Source organism: Barbus barbus, assembly GCF_936440315.1.
Source record: "Barbus barbus genome assembly, chromosome: 9".
NCBI lineage: Eukaryota > Metazoa > Chordata > Actinopteri > Cypriniformes > Cyprinidae > Barbus > Barbus barbus.
This window is the reverse complement of record NC_136737.1, coordinates 4,867,843-4,887,615: the sequence shown is the minus strand read 5'-3', so window position 1 is coordinate 4,887,615 and position 19,773 is coordinate 4,867,843. Positions and strand designations below refer to the sequence as shown.

The window sequence follows — 19,773 nt, the reverse complement described above, 5'->3', positions numbered from 1 at the left end:
CATATCACACTTAAATGAATATAAGTATTTTAGTGAAGCCTCATCAAACTGACATCAAATGAACCGAAAGCTAAAACTCTGTTCTTCAGGAGTGTTTGGTGATGAAGTGAAGTCAGTGCGGGCGGGACGTTCAGTCACTCTAAACTCTGCTCTTACTGAAATAATGGATGGTGATCTGATTCAGTGGAGGTTTTTTAACACTTTAATTGCTGAAATCAGTAAACAGGCCGAGAGAATCACTGTATTTTATGACTTTCTTGATGGGAGATTCGGAAACAGACTGAAGCTGGACAATCAAACTGGATCTCTGACCATCACAAACACCATATCTGCACTCTCTGGACGTTATGAACTACAGATCAACAGTGTGAGCAAGATCTTCAATCTCACTGTCCTTTGTGAGTTCATTTTAGTTTCACCTGTTTTTTCTTTGATTTTCATGTTTCTGTTTTTTTTTTTATCTTACTCATGTAAAATGATGTTTAAACTTTATTAATTTAGTAAATCATCCTAAAACCGCTTTCTGAGATGAACTCTGTTTCTGTTTGCTGTTCAGCTTGGTTTGCTTTTAGAAGCGCGAGTTTTGCAGTGTCAGTGATGGCGGGAGATTCAGTCACTCTAAACGCTGATTTTATTAAAATGGTTGGTGATGATCTGTATCAGTGGACATGTTTAAATTAAGACACTTTGATAGCTGAAATCAATAAACGGGGTGGCATCATGACAGTATATGATGATGTTCTTGATGGGAGATTCAGAGACAGACTGAAGCTGGACAATCAAACTGGATCTCTGACCATCATAAACACCAGATATGAACACGCTGGAGTTTATAAACTACAGATCTACTATATCAGGATTGATTACATTCTCACGGTGTATGGTGAGTTCACCTCTTTGTGCCACAAAAATGAAATTTTCCATTCTCGAATTTTAAGAGATTATTTATTTAATTGTTTCCTTATTACAGCATTTCATAGCTTTGATTTATATCCTACTTACTATATTAGTTTTGAGCAGTGTTCCTCTGAATGTTTCTTCTTCGCCTGCTTGAACATCTTCATTCATCCTGTTATTTCTTTCATGTTTCCAGCTCGTCTGCCTGTTCCTGCCATCTGCAGTAACTCTTCAAACTGTTCTTCTTCATCATCATCATCATCATCATCATCATCATCATCATCATATTGTTCATTGGTGTGTTCAGTGGTGAATGTGGGTCATGTGACTCTCTCCTGGTACAAAGGAAACAGTTTATTGTCCAGCATCAGTGTGTCTGATCTCAGCATCAGTCTCTCTCTACCTCTGGAGGTGGAATATCAGGATAAAAACACCTACAGCTGTGTGCTCAACAATCCCATCAGCAACCAGACTCAACATCTGGACATCAGTCAACTCTGTCACACATGTTCAGGTATGGCAGCGCTGATATTAGAGCTGATATTAGCGTTTATTGACTGAGCTGATCTCAGTTTAATGTGTTTATTCCTCAGACTCTGAACACTGTTGTGGTTCTACTGAAGCTGTGATCCGATTGGTTCTCTCTGCTCTGGTGGGCGTGGCTACTGTCATTCTTCTGGTTTATGACATCAGATCCAGAAGAGCTGAACAAGATCAAGCACATATTCACAAATCAGGTACCTCATTGATGATATAATTTCTCATAAACCTATTTAGTTGATCATTTATTAATCTTCATATATTTGTAATGGGTTTTGTATATTCACATTCTGGTATATATGTTTTTTTAGGTGGCACATTTCCACTCTAGAAGATGATTTGAGAGAAAACATTGCATTCTCTCTGTAACACTTAAAGTGAGTGTTTATCATGATAGATACTGATGATTACCAAATATTTCATTGCTTATGCTAGATTAGTTGGTATAACATACTTTCCTTTTTTTTGAACAATCAGATCTTTCATATTTGAATGGAGCCTTTCAAAGTCACCTCCCATAATATTTAAATGTAGTGTAGTATTGTTAATATTAATGTATATAGCAGAAGTCTCTAATACTGAAGCTCTTTTACTGGGTGAATAAGAATATAATAAAACATAAGCACTCTCTCCTTGCATTTTTAGGGTCAGAATTTTCAGAAATCAAGCGTATTGTTAATATTTTCTCAGATAAGACACACAGATTTCTCTTTACTACTGCTGTTCATTAGTAATCTGTATCTGCCTGCATTTATTGTATCAATAAAGTTTTCTCACTCTAGGTTCAAGAGTCTCTCCATGTTTTATTACATTTATTATGTGCCTCCTGGAGGAATACTAACTATAGAGTTTATTTGTGAATTTTTTGGAGGAGTGTATTTTCATATGATTTGTGGACTGAAACCACTGAAGATGTTTTGGACTGTTTGGTTCTGTTTGTGTTTGTGGAGTCTGGATGGTGAGTCTGAAATGTGTTTTATGGATTCGGTTCCTTCTGTTTAGGTACCATGTAATAAATTACTGGTTAAATTAGTTAGATAGGATCAATACTGAATAACTACTTATTCAGTAGAGTTGGAGACATCAGAATACGGTTTCCTCAACAGAGTAATAAGTTCTTACTCATCGTATGTTGTCTTTCTTTTGGGACCAGATCGCAGCTAATTCTCTAAAGCTCTTTGAACTCTTTCTCTACTCGCATGTTTTGAACATAATATGTCCTGGTTTGTTCTAAGTGGCAGCTGATTTGCACAGAGAAACTCGATCAATTATGCTTGAGATGTAATAGTGATTGCATTGAAGCTGATCCATGTTTAAAAGCATAGGTATCTCCAAACTATTCTCAACTCTGTGCTCTTTATCCATCAACAGCACCATATGGCGAGCTCTTTTGACCATGCTTTTACAGGCCCTTTTCTGTTCCTTTTCTGCCGTGTTTTTAATCCTGAAATCCCCTGAAAGTCTTGTCTTAATACATTCTTTACAATTTACTACATATTTTATATATAGAAAACAAAACATAAATAAAAACAATGACTAAATAATCTGTATAAGCGCCTAATCAAATCCGTTCTTCCACCATATACATAAAAAAAAAAACCATACTTTTATACTCCTTTTTAAACTGGGCCACGTTTGAGCATTGCTTGAGCACTAAACTTAGTCTGTTCCACAATGTCACCCCACATATAGAAATACAAAAACATCTTAATGTTTTGTGAGGGGGTTAAGAGATATCTACAACTCTAGTTTGAATGAGTATAAAGACCAGTGTTATCGTCATAACGTCTGGTGAGAAATAGCGCAGACACTGGATGAAGATAATTATCAAATGGAGTATAGTCAAAGTCTCTTTAAGACAAGTCATGTCACTCGGCGGCCATCTTTGAAACGCCTCCAAGTGCAGCTCCTATCTCTTTGAATGGGGAAACATCAAATTCTCCAATACTGTTCACTAAGCTTACGATTAAATTTCATTTTTGAAATCACCAAAGAAATCTGATAACAACTGTCTCATAAATATTGCTTCTTTTGCTCAAATAGTAATAATAAAAAATAAAAAGTGGGGCTTTCTGCGATTGAGCGGCCATATTGAGCGTTGCATTTTTTCCCATTCAAAACTATGTATGACATGTCTTGGGTATTCTATAGTCTTTGGCATAGTTTGAAAGGCTGTCCATGTTTGGCTGTCCATATACGCTGAGCCGCTTTAGACAGCGTATAAATTAAATAAATAATTAGACACAATTACGTTAAAATGCTTGCTTTTGGTGAGTGCTTCGTAAATACGGTCTTAAATGAGTTATAAAGTTAAGAAAACTCTGATCCGCGTCACGTGCATCAGGTTTTAAACACACAGCACTGCTTTTAAAATGAAACCTGATGAAGTCTGCCATTGATCAAAGAAGAAAAGAAAACAAAAAATCAATCCACTGCTCTAGTCGCTGATTAATAGAAACTGCAGACACACCTGAATCTGTAGTGACAAAACAGTCATTTTTGCTGAAAATTGGTTTAACAGATATTTTTTGACTGATACTTACACCATACTGTGGTCACCTCTCTTATGATATTGATTTAACTGATAAATGACGCCATCTGTTGGTTGTTTGAGAAACCGCGACTGAAAAAGCATCACATGCTAACGGGGCTAAATACATAGGACTAGATAAAGATAAAGATAATGTCCTTGAAATACAAGGACAGTGGCACAGTCATGCGACGAGGGACAGACTGGCCATTTGAAGCACCAAGAGATTTCCTGGGTGGGCCGCTGTATATTATGGGCTGGCCCGTTGCAACGTAGACATATAAACAAATGAATGACAGTGAATATATGTAGTCTATCCTTCCATTGGCTCAGGAAAATGACAAAATCACTTGAGTAAAAATCACTGTGATTTAGCATGATCAAGATTAGTGCAGCGATATAACAGCGCTCATCAATATCAAAATGTCTGCGATCAAAATGGAAGAAGGCGGGATTTACTGAAAACAAAAGAACCTTCAAATAGAAAAAAAAGAACTCTGATCAACATTAGAGAACACTTGCTGATACATTCAAGTTATTGGTGTTAATCTGGCACCTGGTGCTAATTTCCTTCATTATATGATCAAACTGTATTTAACTATTCCTTCAATTTTCACTGAGATTGCAAGATGGCAGGCCGCTCGAAGGTGACTGACCCTGTAACAAGAGGTTGTCCAGATGAAGGCCAAAAGCATGACCCTTTCAGACAGTGGAAGAATAGTTACAAATCTGTACATTACTTGAATATTGCAGCTTTACAATGAAACCAATTCATTCAAGATTGAAAAGGCTGGTCATCCAATTAAGACAAATGCAGGGAAAGACAGGATAATGCAGTCTCAATGGGGGATCGGTTCAACACTGCAGCTGGAATTGCTTATTGTTTTTATTGTTGTAGTCGGAATTGTTAAAAATAATCAAAATATTCAAGAATAATTTGGAAGATTAATAAAATTGCACACAGAAATGTGACTTTTCACAGTTGAAAATTAGTGTTTGCATCTAAAATTACAGTACAGAACTTGTATTGACAACATGGTTTTGTTTCATTTACAGTGTTTGTTTTGGCACTTTCACCTTAGTTTTATTGTAGTTTTTTTATTTTTAGTTTTCATGTTTAGTTTACATTTAACCATTATTTTTGTGCTTTTGTTATTTTATCAGCATTTATGAGCTGATACATTTATGATTATCGAAATGCCATTTCAGAAGCGTTTCTGTGCCACCTTTTCAGTGTAAATGTGATCATATCTAAATCTGTGTGTTTGCAACCAGATAGTTACCTGATCAGTACCCTGTTTCCTGATGTCAAGATGACAATGATACATTTTTAAAGATGAAACATTATAATGCTCAGTTGCACAGTATGTGAAGATCACTGGCATCTTGCAATATAACATCTATTGGCCAAAATGCCCATCTTGAAAACATATTTGTGTTCACAGCCAGTTATAAATTATTGTAAACAAAACATTGGATATGTCAAGATCATGTTTACATCCACCCAAACAACCCGTCAGTAATTGGCTCTCATTGGCTATCGTGGGTATCACATCAGAAGCAGCCCAATCAAGAGTCCTAAATATCAAATATGTTTGTTTACAATTAGAGTTTGGGGATGCTCCGTCTCAAGCAGATAAATAACCATAATGACACCACAAAATAGAGGATTTTTTGGACCAAAAATAATAATTTGTGACAAGCCTCGAATCTGTTTAGCCACCCCAGATCTGATTTATTGGCATCCATCACATGAACTCTTTAAAGTTAATTTCCACTGTAAGAGAATAGTGTGTATAGGCTCAAGCACCTTTTTCCTTGGCTGATGCAATAAAGGCACATACTGATCGTCTCTTACTAAGGTTGTGTCCAGGCTTTTGAGGAGTTTGACCTAATACAGTACAGTACTTTAGCTCTAACACAGAACATTTTGGAAACGTCCATTACAAAAATAGGCACCATAGTAACATTTCTAAATCTTATTACTCTTGTAAGAACCTCACACTTCAGTGTTCAGTAGGCTGTTGATGAGCTCTTTGAACGGATGACTCAGTAAACACTGATGAACCTGAGGAAAGAGAGATTTGCACAATTAGCAAATCTTTTCCACTTTTCAGACAAACTAATTTAAACTGCAATCAAACATACTTTTCTTGTTCAAATGCAGGCGAATGTTTCCATCATTCCATCAGATTCTGCAATACAAACACACCAGACAAACACAATAATTAAATATGAAATGACACTGAAACACAACACAGCTCAACATGCTTTAAAAACGGAGAAAAGTTAAGAAAACGGAAGAATATAGACAGATAATCTGAAGTAGTGAACATTTACCTTAAACGCCTCACAGGTCTCCATCTTCATTCACACATGAAACGCACAAACTTGGCAGTAAAAAAGTATTAAATGGCAGAATGTTACACTTCAAAACATTCACTTTTGCACATCTCAACAATTAAGACATTCAGTGGAAGTAACAAACATCTGTTAAATAAATGTATACAACAATAAATAAATGTCATTGTTCTATCACTAAACACACAATTGTGAACTGTGATTAAAATAAATTTCATATGCTGAACACCATAAACAGCTTGAGCAGCAGTTAGCAACAGTCACACAATATACTATAAAACAATACATTACATAACACATATTTGGTATTTTGTAGCTGCTTCTATCCACTGTCTTTCAGTGCAGATCTTAGAAGTTTAGTTCCTGAGAGTTTGATCAAGGGCACAATGGTGAGATCTCATGGATTATAATAATTTGTTACATTTATATAGTGCTTTTCTAGACACTCAAAGACACTTTACATTTTAAGGGGGATCTCCTCAACCACCACCTGGATGATGCTACGGCAGCCATATTGCACCAGAATGCCCACCACACACCAGCTACAGGTGGAGAGGAGACAGAATGATGAAGCCAATCAGGGGATGATTAGGAGGCCATGATGGTCAGAGGTCAATGGGCAAATTTTGGGCAAAATCCTTACGAATGTCTGTATGCTTATTAGAACTGGTCAGTATACAAGACTGAATATTCACTAAACGTTTGCAAAAAAAAAAGCCCTTTTTGACATGCCAGCTTTCTTTTTAGGCATGTTATCAAGGCAAACATAATACTTGTACTTGCGGCAGCTTGAGTGACATTATCAAGGTGCCCCAGAATAGCATTCCTAAGACTTTGCATAAGAAGAAAATACTTCTTGTTTAAAAATGGTTTGGATTAGAAACTTCATGTCACTGGTGTTGATGCAGACAACAAATTACTGTGATGTCACTGATCTGTGGTTGGCCCATTAACAGCATTCATTTGCATATAATCTTGCCCTGATAGCAAATGTGCACCATTCTCCTGAAACAAAGAAAACCGAACCACAGAAGGAGATCAGTATTGATGATCCAGTTACACAAACACAAAAATGTCTTTGTACATTTGATGCTTGCTGAATGTGAAGACTCATGCTCTTCATTCTGAAGTAAAACAGCACAAGTGTGGTGCTCTCTTAAATAAGTCAATTACTATAAACACAATATGAATTATTATTTCTGAATGAAACCACATATCCTTTCACATAGGATCTCAAAGATCAGAACTGTTGTGAATTCATAGGGTAGCACCTCACCTCATTACGATTGTTCTGCCCCTCAGTGCCTGTTTAAACAATAAAACAAAATCTTAGTTTGGTCAATTAAACTAAAAAGACAAGATCCTTTTTGTATAATAAATCCTATATTTACATTTATTGAGATCAGTTGTATGTAATACTTGCCATTTTGATTTGTACATTTCTTATGACAACAGCAGATCACAAAAGCTACGAGCAGAACACCACCAACAGCACCAACGATAATAGCAGCATTTGTTCCTTCTGAAGCAGTTGAAGGTGGACCTGGGTCTCGAACAGCTAAAAACAGATGGCCATTACTACTAGAGATCAAGTCAAAATTAATTCTTATCATTACTTTTGACTGACGTTAAGGCCTACATCTTTCCGCTTTCAGTACAAAGTTGTTTGATATGGTGCAACATCAGCTAAAACTTGCGGCTTTCACAGGTGATTTCATATTTCAAACTGTTGCTCAAGGAAAAAGGCACTGAATGACTAAATGATACTCACCAGTGACAGTAACACTGACAGTGAAATTTCTAACGATGCTGAATCTGCTGCTGTAGATCTGTAGTTTATAAAGTCCAGAGTCTGTGGTTCTGGTGTTTGTGATGGTCAGAGATCCAGTCTGGTGATCCAGCTTCAGTCTGTCTCTAAATATTTCATTACACGGTTCATCTATACAGATCTTACTCTGATCCCCAGTGATTTCAGTGACGAGAATGTCATCAAAATACCATCTCAGCACATCATTTGGGTTTATTACACTAGTATGTAAAGTTACATTTTCTCCCTCCTTCTTCATTTCATCTTGTTCGGCAGCAGAAACATCTGAAAAATCATACCAAACTAAATTTATATATGTGTTCTTTAAGAAATGATCTGTGAATTCATATAATTGAATTCATAATAATGTGAATTGTCAGGTAAAGAGAATAAACACTTCTGAATGTCACATAACATTTGTGACCCTGGACCACAAAACCAGTCATAAGTGTCAATTTTTCTAAATTGAGATTTATACATCATCTGAAAGCTAAATAAGCTTTCCATTGATGTACGGTTTGTTATGATAGGACAATATTGGGCTGAGATACAACTATTTGAAAATCTGCAAAAAAAAACAAAATACTGAGAAAATCGAAAAAAGTTCTTAGCAATGCATATTACTAATCAAAAAATAAGTTTTAATATATTTACGATATGAAAATTTACAAAATATCTTCATGGAACATAATCTTTACTTAATCTCCTAATGATTTTTGGCATATAAGAAAAATCTATCATTTTGACCCATGCAATGTATTTTTGGCTATTGCTACAAATATACCCCAGAGACTTAAGACTGCTTTTGTGCTCCTGGGTAATATATGAAAATATGAATATGAATGACTAAACATATGAAGACTTGATTTTAAACATAATGACTCACCGTGGATGGCAAAACTGAAGGTCTTGTCTTTCTCGCCATGGTTTTTACTGCTGATCTTTAGTTCATAGAGTCCAGAGTCTGTGTTTCTGATGTCTGTGATGGTCAGAGATCCAGTCTGATGATCCAGCTTCAGTCTGTCTCTGAATCTCTCAGTACCTTCATTACACTGAACATCTGTACAGATCTTACTGAGGTCTCCGTTGATTTGAGCGATGCGAGTGTCGTTGAAATACCATCTAATTCTGGATTGTTGGTTTGTTTCAACACTAGTTTTGAAAGTGACAGAATCTCTCTCCATCACAAACACTGACACTTTATCTGCAGCAACACCAGACAGACCTGGAGAAGAAATGAACACACAATCGTAAGCCAAACAATATAACACAGGAAAGTGTTGAAAATGTATTTTATAAAGATGACACAGATTGTAGTTCAAGAAATATGACTGGATTCATAATGTAACACATGCAAACAAACAGCAGATCATGACTGATTTACAAATTCACTCAGATAGACATGCATGAGTCTCATGAATAAAGAGTGTCGTGATAGTTGCTCATGAGACCCATGTTTGTCCAAAGCATTGGTTGACCAATGTCGTTTTTTAATGAATGATTCATAGTATGATTGTGTACTGACCAGTGGTGCAAAAAAGGGGTATGCAGTGCACAGGGGCGCCAAAATCATTATGTGAAAATCTTCTTTAATAAAACGTTACAAATAATCAAACCCCTACTCATTAAAAATAATCAATGCAACATTTTTAATGGTTTTTATCATTTTAATGAGTTCAAAAATGCATTTATTAAGACGCGGAACGGCCATGTCTCTTTGCGACCACAACAAACGGGAGACTTCAGACGCGCGCTTCAGCTTTCCCTCAGCTCCAGGCGCGAGTCAAAGCGCGGAGAAGGTAGGCTACAGGTGCCAAATGAGCTTCAGTAGAAAAACAGGGAACTGTGGCCTGATGAGATATTGTTATATGTCGGTAAAACAAACTTTCCTGTCATGTCAACCGTTTTACTGTGCTCACGGCGCACGCTCTTCGCGAATATTCAGGCGCATGCTCACTTCATAAATAAACCTCACTAGAAACTGCAAGCATACATCTTCAGTTTAGTAATGAAATGACCAAAATGGCGATTAAAACGGCAAAACTGTGCATTCATGTATGTGTATTACATTTAAGAACGTCTCTCCAATGCATGAAGCCTACTGAAATATTCTACAATTCGAGATCACAATAGGGCGCAAGATTATATGCTATTATTATTATTTTTTTTTATATAATTTAATGCACAAGTAAAAAGTAAAATGACTCATTTTACATTCTTACATTATTTTCTTTTGTGAGCTCCATTTAAGTATGACAAAAATGCTGCAATGAATTAATTTCGACAACTAATAGAATGTTAAACATTGACTGATAACTTTTTCAGAGTTCATTGATTATATAAAATTCAGTGAAAGTTGCCTATAGTTATCTGCATGTCTCATCCATGAGTGGGCCTATGCAATGATGGAGAACAAGGTTTTGGGGGTGTTAAGACCCAGAACCAAGCTTACAGAGCAATAAAGCTATAGGCTAGTGAGCCCTTTTATTAAAATACCTGGAGCCTATCTAATTTCACTGAAAATTGCCTTTGTAAATTCAAAATAGGCATCTGTGTAATTCAAGTAGATTCAATGAGTTGAAAACTCTTGCTACTTCATGCTTCAATACAAAACAATGCTGACTTTGACAAAAAATAGATTTTTAAGTGTTATAATAGTGATTTTATAATGTTTAAATATAAATCCATTAGCAAAACATGTGAAAAGAACTATATTACAGAGTGGAAATGGTAAAGGAGACAATAAATGATCCTCTGCTGCCGTTTAGTGGTCATAGTGGGAATCATGACATTCAGTTTAACAGTATTTGTTTTTCTGCCAGGTGAAATGTTGGCTGAAATCTTCCACTTAGCATGGCACATTTTCCATGAATTATCTCTTTAAGTAAAAAAAAAAAAAAAAAAAAAAATGCAGATGTTCTTTAAAATAAATTTTACTATATAAAAATGGGCAAAAGTATATATAAAAAAATCCACAATTTTCAAATTCAACCTCATAATTAATAAAGTTGAACATAGCATTTTTTCCCTCTCCCCCGCAAAATAACGTTTAATTTTACATTCTTGTTCATTTGAAATAATCATTTTATCTAAAAGCGACTAACATTGCATTCGATCAGTTTATGCAACATTATTCGCGCTATGATGCCATTTTTACTTTTTGATCTGGGCTTGTTATCAAGTTGTAGGCTAAATGCGTCACATTCGTTGTTCGTTTTTATCATCGACAAACATTGAGACTTTAACACATCAAACACTCCAAAATACAAATGATAAGTGTATTTCTGTCGAATATAAAGCGATTACAGCTTATACTAAACAAACTGCGTCACATTCACCGGCCGGTGTCTGTCGACTTGTGATAGTAGTACAGTTTGACAACGAAAAACGCTTCCTGTCAAATTATGATTTACTAATGTCACCTACCACAACCCTAAACCTACCCTTACAGTAATGCAAATACAGTAATTATGTGTTATATTCGCGGTTGTGGCAAGAAGTGATATAGCTACCGGAAACCAACAATAAATAATTTTGATAAGAGGCCTAACACATTTTAACACATCACGCTGTCCTACTAGCCCACATCTGACAGCTTATGTTTCGTCCCACAAAGCATGCTCCCCATGTGTGGGACTGTTTTGACTAAAAACGTGATTTTTAAAATTAGCAGTTAACAAACCGAAAGCGAAACTAGCATAAATCTTACCTTGGTATAGCAAATAGCACAACAATAAGGTAAAAATAAAGCAACTATTCTTTTTTAGCAGTTTTTCTAAAAAAGAAATGCAGATTTTTAAAAGTGATGTGTTGTTCCTCTTCTTTATTGACGAAGCCATTTCACTCGAACTGAAAAGGAGTGGTTGACTTCATGCAGCAGACCTCCCAGCAAACAGGGGAGAGAGGGGGTTCAGCGAAAAATTGGCAGCTGTCAGCAGGAAGTAGCTGCCTTTGACAACCAGAGGGCAGTTATTGGCAGCCGGAGGGTAGGAGGGACCTGACACTCGGTAGAAGCCAGTCGGCTTGCAGCCAGCGGCAAGACGACAAATACATGAGTATATCAGTTTATAACAAATGTTAATACTTAAGTATATATTACTCAGTATTGTGTATTATTGAGGCGAGTGGGGACCCGTCACATAGACATGTGTGTGGTGGGTACGCATACATAATCAATATTTGTATTAAATAAAGGATATACATAAACAGAGAGATGATTATGCATTCATAGATTATAAATACTCAAACATTCAGTAAACTTATATAATGAAAGACCTGCATAAATGACAAAAAAAAACAAACAAAAAAAAAACAACATGGGCTCATTAATGACGTTTATATTAAATAATATTTTGCTGTGTTATGAAAGTTCAGTCTTACAATTGTAGTATTTAAAAAACAACATTGTTTTGTTCTTGTTTAAAGTAGCCTTTAAATTCGTAACAGGCTTGGTATGTAGTAAAAGTGCTGTACAAGATAAGCCAGGGGTGTCAAACTGAGCCCTGCAGAGTTTAGTTCCAACCCTGCTCCAACACACATACTATGCAGTTTTCATTGATTAGCTGGATCAGGTGTGTTTAATTAGGGTTATATCTAAACTCTGCAGGGCTCCGGCCCTCCAGGAACTGAGTTTGACACCCCTGGTGTAAACGGTATCAAAAGCATCCCATAACACTTCCTGCTGTTGTCTCCTTTTTGAATGCTTCCGGCATGGCTGATGTGCACTGCAAAACTGATATGCAAAAAAACAAAACAAATGTAACTTATTACTAAACATTACTTGTGTAAAATGGATTTTATTCACATATTCCTACCATCTCTCATTTTGGATAAAAGCAGATTCACCCACCAACTCCTAATATGGGAGATATCATATAAAAAGATACATTTGGAAATTGATGTTTAAATGTCCAAAAGTAATACCTTTTACCAATATAGAAAAGGAAAAGATACTTTACTTACCTGGGTGAGATCAAACTCCCAGTTAAGCGCTATATAAAGAGCATACTGCCAAACAGATAACTGTTTTTTTTTTTTTTTTTTACAACTTTGAATATAAATCAAACTGTTAATTTGACAATACCTCAAAATGTATGTAACTTTTTTTCCTATTGAGATAAGCCTAGTGTCTTTTGATGACAATTATGAATGTTGTAATGGGAAAGAAAAAACAAAAACTGTAACCACTTACCACAAGCATAAATACACCGCAGTCCACAGACACTTACTGTACTGTAAGATACATCATCCTTATTGCAATTCAGCTGTAATATATACACTCACCTAAAGGATTATTAGGAACACCTGTTCAATTTCTCATTAATGCAATTATCTAATCAACCAATCACATGGCAGTTGCTTCAATGCATTTGGGGGTGTGGTCCTGGTCAAGACAATCTCCTGAACTCCAAACTGAATGTCAGAATGGGAAAGAAAGGTGATTTAAGCAATTTTGAGCGTGGCATGGTTGTTGGTGCCATACGGGCCGGTCTGAGTATTTCACAATCTGCTCAGTTACTGGGATTTTCACGCACAACCATTTCTAGGGTTTACAAAGAATGGTGTGAAAAGGGAAAAACATCCAGTATGCGGCAGTCCTGTGGGCGAAAATGCCTTGTTGATGCTAGAGGTCAGAGGAGAATGGGCCGACTGATTCAAGCTGATAGAAGAGCAACTTTGACTGAAATAACCACTCGTTACAACCGAGGTATGCAGCAAAGCATTTGTGAAGCCACAACACGCACAACCTTGAGGCGGATGGGCTACAACAGCAGAAGACCCCACCGGGTACCACTCATCTCCACTACAAATAAGAAAAAGAGGCTACAATTTGCACGAGCTCACCAAAATTGGACGGTTGAAGACTGGAAAAATGTTGCCTGGTCTGATGAGTCTCGATTTCTGTTGAGACATTCAGATGGTAGAGTCAGAATTTGGCGTAAACAGAATGAGAACATGGATCCATCATGCCTTGTTACCACTGTGCAGGCTGGTGGTGGTGGTGTAATGGTGTGGGGCATGTTTTCTTGGCACACTTTAGGCCCCTTTAGTGCCAATTGGGCATCGTTTAAATGCCACGGCCTACCTGAGCATTGTTTCTGACCATGTCCATCCCTTTATGACCACCATGTACCCATCCTCTGATGGCTACTTCCAGCAGGATAATGCACCATGTCACAAAGCTCGAATCATTTCAAATTGGTTTCTTGAACATGACAATGAGTTCACTGTACTAAAATGCCCCCCACAGTCACCAGATCTCAACCCAATAGAGCATCTTTGGGATGTGGTGGAACGGGAGCTTCGTGCCCTGGATGTGCATCCCACAAATCTCCATCAACTGCAAGATGCTATCCTATCAATATGGGCCAACATTTCTAAAGAATGCTTTCAGCACCTTGTTGAATCAATGCCACGTAGAATTAAGGCAGTTCTGAAGGCGAAAGGGGGTCAAACACAATATTAGTATGGTGTTCCTAATAATCCTTTAGGTGAGTGTACATTGTTATAGAAGAAATAAACAAATAAAAATAATAATAAAATAAAACTATATCCTTCTACTTAAAGGGATAGTTCACCCAAAAAATGAAAATTTGATGTTTATCTGCTTACCTCAAGGGCATCCAAGATGTAGGTGACTTTGTTTCTTCAGTAGAACACAAACAAAGATTTTTAACTCAAACCGTTGCAGTCTGTCAGTCATATAATGGCAGTCAATGGGGCTTTGAGGAAAAAAAACAAAAAAAACATACTCAGACAAAACCAAATTAAACCCTGTAGCTTGTGATGATACATTGAGGTGTAAAGACACGAAACGATCTGTCTGTGCAAGAAACTGAACAGTATATATATTGTTTTTTACCTCCGATCTTCCTCACTGTCCAATTGTCCTGAGCTCGTTCACACAACAGTCGGCGCGTCTTCTTCTTCTTCTTGCTTTACGGCGGATCGCAGACTTATGAGTGCATTACCGCCACCTATCTCTCAAATGGATCAGAGGTAAAAAACAATATAAATACTGTTCAGTTTCTTGCACAGACCGATCGTTTCATGTCTTTAGACCTCAATGTATTGTCACGAGCCGCAGGGTTTAATTTGGTTTTGTCTGTGTATGTTTATTTTTCCCTCTCAAAGTCGTGTGTCCCATTGACCGTTATTATATGACTGAGTTAAAAATCTCTGTTTGTGTTCTACTGAAGAACAAAGTCACCTACATCTTGGATGCCCGTGGAATAAGCAGATAAACATCAAATTTAAATTTTTGCGTGAACTCTCCCTTTAAATTATTTTCTCTAAGAAATTGAAACCATAAATTATAACACATATCTTTTGACTCTTTCCGTTCTTCTTTGGCTTCTTCTTGTTGTTTAACGGTGAAAAACTCCTTAGGAGTATTATCGCCACCTACTGTACTGGATGTCAAATTAAATTTAACAGATCATGAGTCTGAAATTTAAGAAGGAAAAAAGTAAGGAAGGGGGAGAGGAAAACAAATTGGGGATGAATCTTACTCTCGCCAATCTATGGAAGAATCAGATCACATGTTTATTCTAGAGCTGCGTGTTCACACATCAATCCATCCTTTCAGCATTATCATTAATGGAGAGAGGGTTGAAAGGGTGGAGCATTTCAGATAACTTAGCATTACATTGGATAATAATCTCAACTTCAATCAACAAACTCATATTCATAACACCAGGACCGAATGAAGCCCTTCAACTGCAAACTAAACAAACATTAAACCAATGGCCACATACTAGATTTTTGTCCACCTTACAGATCACCATGTTTCTATAGAAATCAGACCACAGCAGGTTTCAGTTTGACTCAGAAGCTGAGTTGCTCATGTCACACCTCAGTAAGAGTGTTTTCACTATTGAAGTTGTTAAAATATTAAGAGTCATGTTTTTATGTAACTATTTAACATGCGTTCAGATGGTGTGAATGAGGAGAGTCAAACTCTGTTGGGGGAGGATTCACACCAGCAATTGTTTTCAGCAGATAGTCCTTTAAGGTCAGAACAACTGAAGAAAATGTTTTCTATGTTTAAGTTGTTCTGTTTGCGCTGGTGGATTCTTACTGGTAAGTTATAAAAGCAAGGCTTATTTGTTTCCCCAGAAAAGCATAACGACTACTGTTCTTTTTCACTTGCTGTTATCTCAGATAGATCAAATCAAGCGGAGATAATATTGTGTGGACTGCTTTACAGTTGAGGTTTTAAAATTATGACTTACAGGCATGGAAATGTATTAACTTTCCATAAAAGTCAATATGGACATTTCTAATGTGAATAAGCTCAACCAGTTGAGGCTCAGGAAGTGTGACGATTTTCAAATGTCAGGCTCTTAAAAACAATTTGGATTTTAGCAATACAAATAGCCATCTCTAAAAATTATTACAAATAAGTTATTATAAAAGTAATAAAAATTCATTAGTCTAAAAGCAAATAGCCGTTGACTTCAGGCTTTAAAACCAACAGAAGTCTTAATCTGCTTCTGTATGTTTTTCAGGTGTGTTTGGCAGTAAAACTAATGAAATACTGTCAGTGTCTGTGATGGAGGAAGAATCTGTCACTTTACAAACTTGTGTTACTAAAGTACATGAAGACGACGACATACTGTGGATATTTGGAGCTGAAATGTTCCTCATAGCTAAAATGAGCATTGAGAACGAAATCTTCTCCACTTTTGATGGTCCTGATGGGAGATTTGAAGACAGACTGAAGCTGGACAATCAAACTGGATCTCTGACCATCACAAACATCACAACTGAACACGCTGGCGTTTATCAACTAGAGATAAATGGAGTGAAACGGTCATCAAAAACATTCAGTGTTTCCGTCTATGGTGAGTAGAGATCATTTGTTTCATATTTAATTTATTTATAAGTTAAACTCAGTTCACATTTGTGGCATTTTGATGATTACCACAAAGATTTTCCGACTCATCCCTCATTTTGAGGTCATGCTGAGGCTTTATAATGGATGTCAATGTGACCAATATTTAGAGGATTTAAAATCAAATGTTATAAAATCACTTATATAACATCTGCTTAAATAATTTTCACAGTGCCTCATTGTAACCCAGATTTTTATTTTTGGTAATCAACATTATGTCAAAGATGCCTTAAAATGAGCTTAACCTCTACCAAATCATTCATTTAAATATTTACATACTGAATTGTTTACTTCTAAAAAAAATAAGACTGATGTTGAGTTTTATTCATATTTCTGTTCATTCACTCATATTTTTCAGCTCCTCTGCCCACTCCTGACATTACCCGAGACTGTTCATCATCACAGCAGAATTGTTCACTGATGTGTTCAGTGGTGAATGTGGGTCATGTGACTCTCTCCTGGTACAAAGGAAACAGTTTATTGTCCAGCATCAGTGTGTCTGATCTCAGCATCAGTCTCTCTCTACCTCTGGAGGTGGAATATCAGGATAAAAACACCTACAGCTGTGTGCTCAACAATCCCATCAGCAACCAGACTCAACATCTGGACATCAGTCAACTCTGTCACACATGTTCAGGTGTTGGTATTGACTTGAATGAATTAAGCTGACTTCTCAGTTTTTTGATAGGCTTTGTTATAAATCAGACAAACAGATTTAGTGACACTAATGGTTCACTTTGTCCATTACAGATCAGGGCCAACCTTTCTTTAACATAAAGCCGATTTCTGCCGCTGCTGCTGGATCTCTGTTAATCGTAGTTTCAGTCGTGATCTGCTGCATCTGCAGGAAATGTAGTAAAACAGGTCTGGAGAACAAGCTGCATGAGTATTTATCTTTAAGACAGATTTTGATACAACTGTCATTTTAACATGTCTGTATTATTGTTAATGCAGCTCGGACCCAAGAGGAAGACAGAACTGATTCAGCATTGTGTAAGCAAACAACACGAAAAACGGTAAGATTATTCATGACTGTGTTGCAAAAAGATGTGTTGCAGTCAATCTGATTGAAGTTTGCTGCATCAAATAGTCACTGAACAGACGTGGGTGGACTATCGGCCCAACCGTTACCTGCAATAGAGAGCACATCAAAAAGATAGTTTACACTAAGCCTAGTACTTTGTTCCTCAGTCTAAGTTTTTCCATTATAATCAGTGAAGTTGTGTAGTTGCATCATTACACATCTTTAGCTTATGAACAACCCGTTTATATTTTTTGACCTAATGCTGTCTGATAGAAAGGTTATTTATTTACACATATCATGAATTAGGTACAGTATAATGTACTGTATCCTACTTGTAACTTTTGGCTGTTACAAAGCCAGCTTGTGATGATGTATTTGTGGCCTACTAGTTTAAATCGTGGTATGTTTAAAATCAAATCTAAACAGTTCTACCTATAAATAAATTCTGAAATATCCCATACAATGTTTTATAGCATTAGATTTTGATTGGAATCAAAGTAGAACACAAAGCTGTTTACTCATGTCACCTGAAGTGTTGAAGTGTGGTCTCAAGCTGCAGCTGCTCTGCGTTTCATGATCATCGGAGGTGAAATGCAGCTTTAGCGGTCAACCAATGACACCTTCAGAATTTGTGATGAAGAACCATCTTGCTGTTTCATGTTGTTGCACATTATAATAAAAAATCACCCTAACATACAAGATCAACTTTTGGTGTAAAACTGATGGAAAATTATGCTCTACTAAGGATTTCAAAAGTAGGACTCGGGTTATTTTATAGAAGTAGCTCTGTTACAACCTCAAAGTTCCTGGTTGATTGATTTTGTGTTTCCTTGCAGAAATCAAAGACTGAGGCTGTGTATGAAAATGTCCCCAAAAAGCGATGATCAAATACTGGATTTGTGTTGTTAGAGCTCATACTGGACAATACCTCACACCTTTTCATTCACATTAAAGGGTTAATCCATCCAAAAAATGAAAATTCTGTCATTACTCACCCACCCTCAAGTCGTTCCAAACCTGTAAGATCTTCGGAACAGACATGATGAAATCGGCGAGTTATCTGACCCTCCATAGACAGTTAAACAACTGAAATGTTCCCAGACCCAGAAACAGCATTGGTAAAAGAGTCCGTGTGACATCATTGGTTCACCTTGAACTTGACTAAATTGTTGTTTTTGTTTTCTTTGCGCACAAAAAGTATTATCGTACCTTCTCAAAATTGAAGTTGCGCCACATGGACTGTGTTACCGATGTCCTTACTACGTTTCTGGGTCTGGGAACATTTCAGTTGTGTTGCTGTCTATGGAGGGTCAGAGAGCTCTCAGATTTCATCAAAAATATCTTAATTTGTGTTCTGAAGATGAACGAAGGTCTTACGGGTTTGGAACGACATGAGGGCGAGTAATGACATAATTGATATTTTGGGGTGAACTATCCCTTTAATTCTCTTGCAGGATGTCACTGTTTTGTTTTGTCTGTATCACATCTTTTGGTGCCGCTGTGATGTCTAAACTGTTATTTGAATTAAATGAGTGATTTACCAATAGCATATCATCCAGAAACTCAACTAAAATGTTCTATGTTTAGCTGATCACATACTGTCATTTACTGTTCCTGTTTTATTCTTTTTGCAAAATAAAAAGGAATATCGAGTGCACTGTATCGAGTATCACACATGGTTTGTTCTGTTGTTGGCAAAAGTAGCACAAGTGTATAAT

General features: G+C 36.6%; 3 protein-coding genes across 4 annotated transcripts in view; 2 read left to right on the top strand and 1 right to left on the bottom strand.

Moving 5' to 3' along the window:
* LOC306874604 (SLAM family member 9-like) overlaps nucleotides 1-19,773 on the top strand; it is a gene marked incomplete at both ends in the record, with an annotated part of 110,173 nt that overhangs the window by 25,304 nt on the left and 65,096 nt on the right. The gene's annotated exons all lie outside the window — the stretch shown is intronic.
* LOC306874914 (uncharacterized protein) lies at nucleotides 929-12,061 on the bottom strand. 2 transcript variants are annotated; one of them, XM_079425244.1, is made up of 9 exons: nucleotides 11,845-12,061; nucleotides 9,022-9,360; nucleotides 8,100-8,420; nucleotides 7,752-7,886; nucleotides 7,605-7,633; nucleotides 6,308-7,333; nucleotides 6,116-6,162; nucleotides 5,971-6,035; nucleotides 929-1,601 (listed from the first exon to the last, which is right to left on the bottom strand). In XM_079425244.1, the coding sequence occupies exons 1-6, from the start codon at nucleotides 11,972-11,974 to the stop codon at nucleotides 7,256-7,258; spliced, it is 1,032 nt and encodes a 343-aa protein (XP_079281370.1). In that variant the 5' UTR covers nucleotides 11,975-12,061; the 3' UTR covers nucleotides 929-1,601; nucleotides 5,971-6,035; nucleotides 6,116-6,162; nucleotides 6,308-7,255. The 2 variants fall into 2 exon arrangements, with proteins under 2 accessions (XP_079281370.1, XP_079281369.1); XM_079425243.1 differs by lacking the exon at nucleotides 929-1,601 and having other exon boundaries at nucleotides 5,679-6,035.
* LOC306874778 (CD48 antigen-like) lies at nucleotides 16,111-19,716 on the top strand. Its single transcript, XM_079425020.1, has 6 exons — nucleotides 16,111-16,217; nucleotides 16,646-16,981; nucleotides 17,390-17,668; nucleotides 17,782-17,895; nucleotides 17,986-18,047; nucleotides 18,892-19,716. The coding sequence occupies exons 1-6, from the start codon at nucleotides 16,169-16,171 to the stop codon at nucleotides 18,937-18,939; spliced, it is 888 nt and encodes a 295-aa protein (XP_079281146.1). The 5' UTR covers nucleotides 16,111-16,168; the 3' UTR covers nucleotides 18,940-19,716.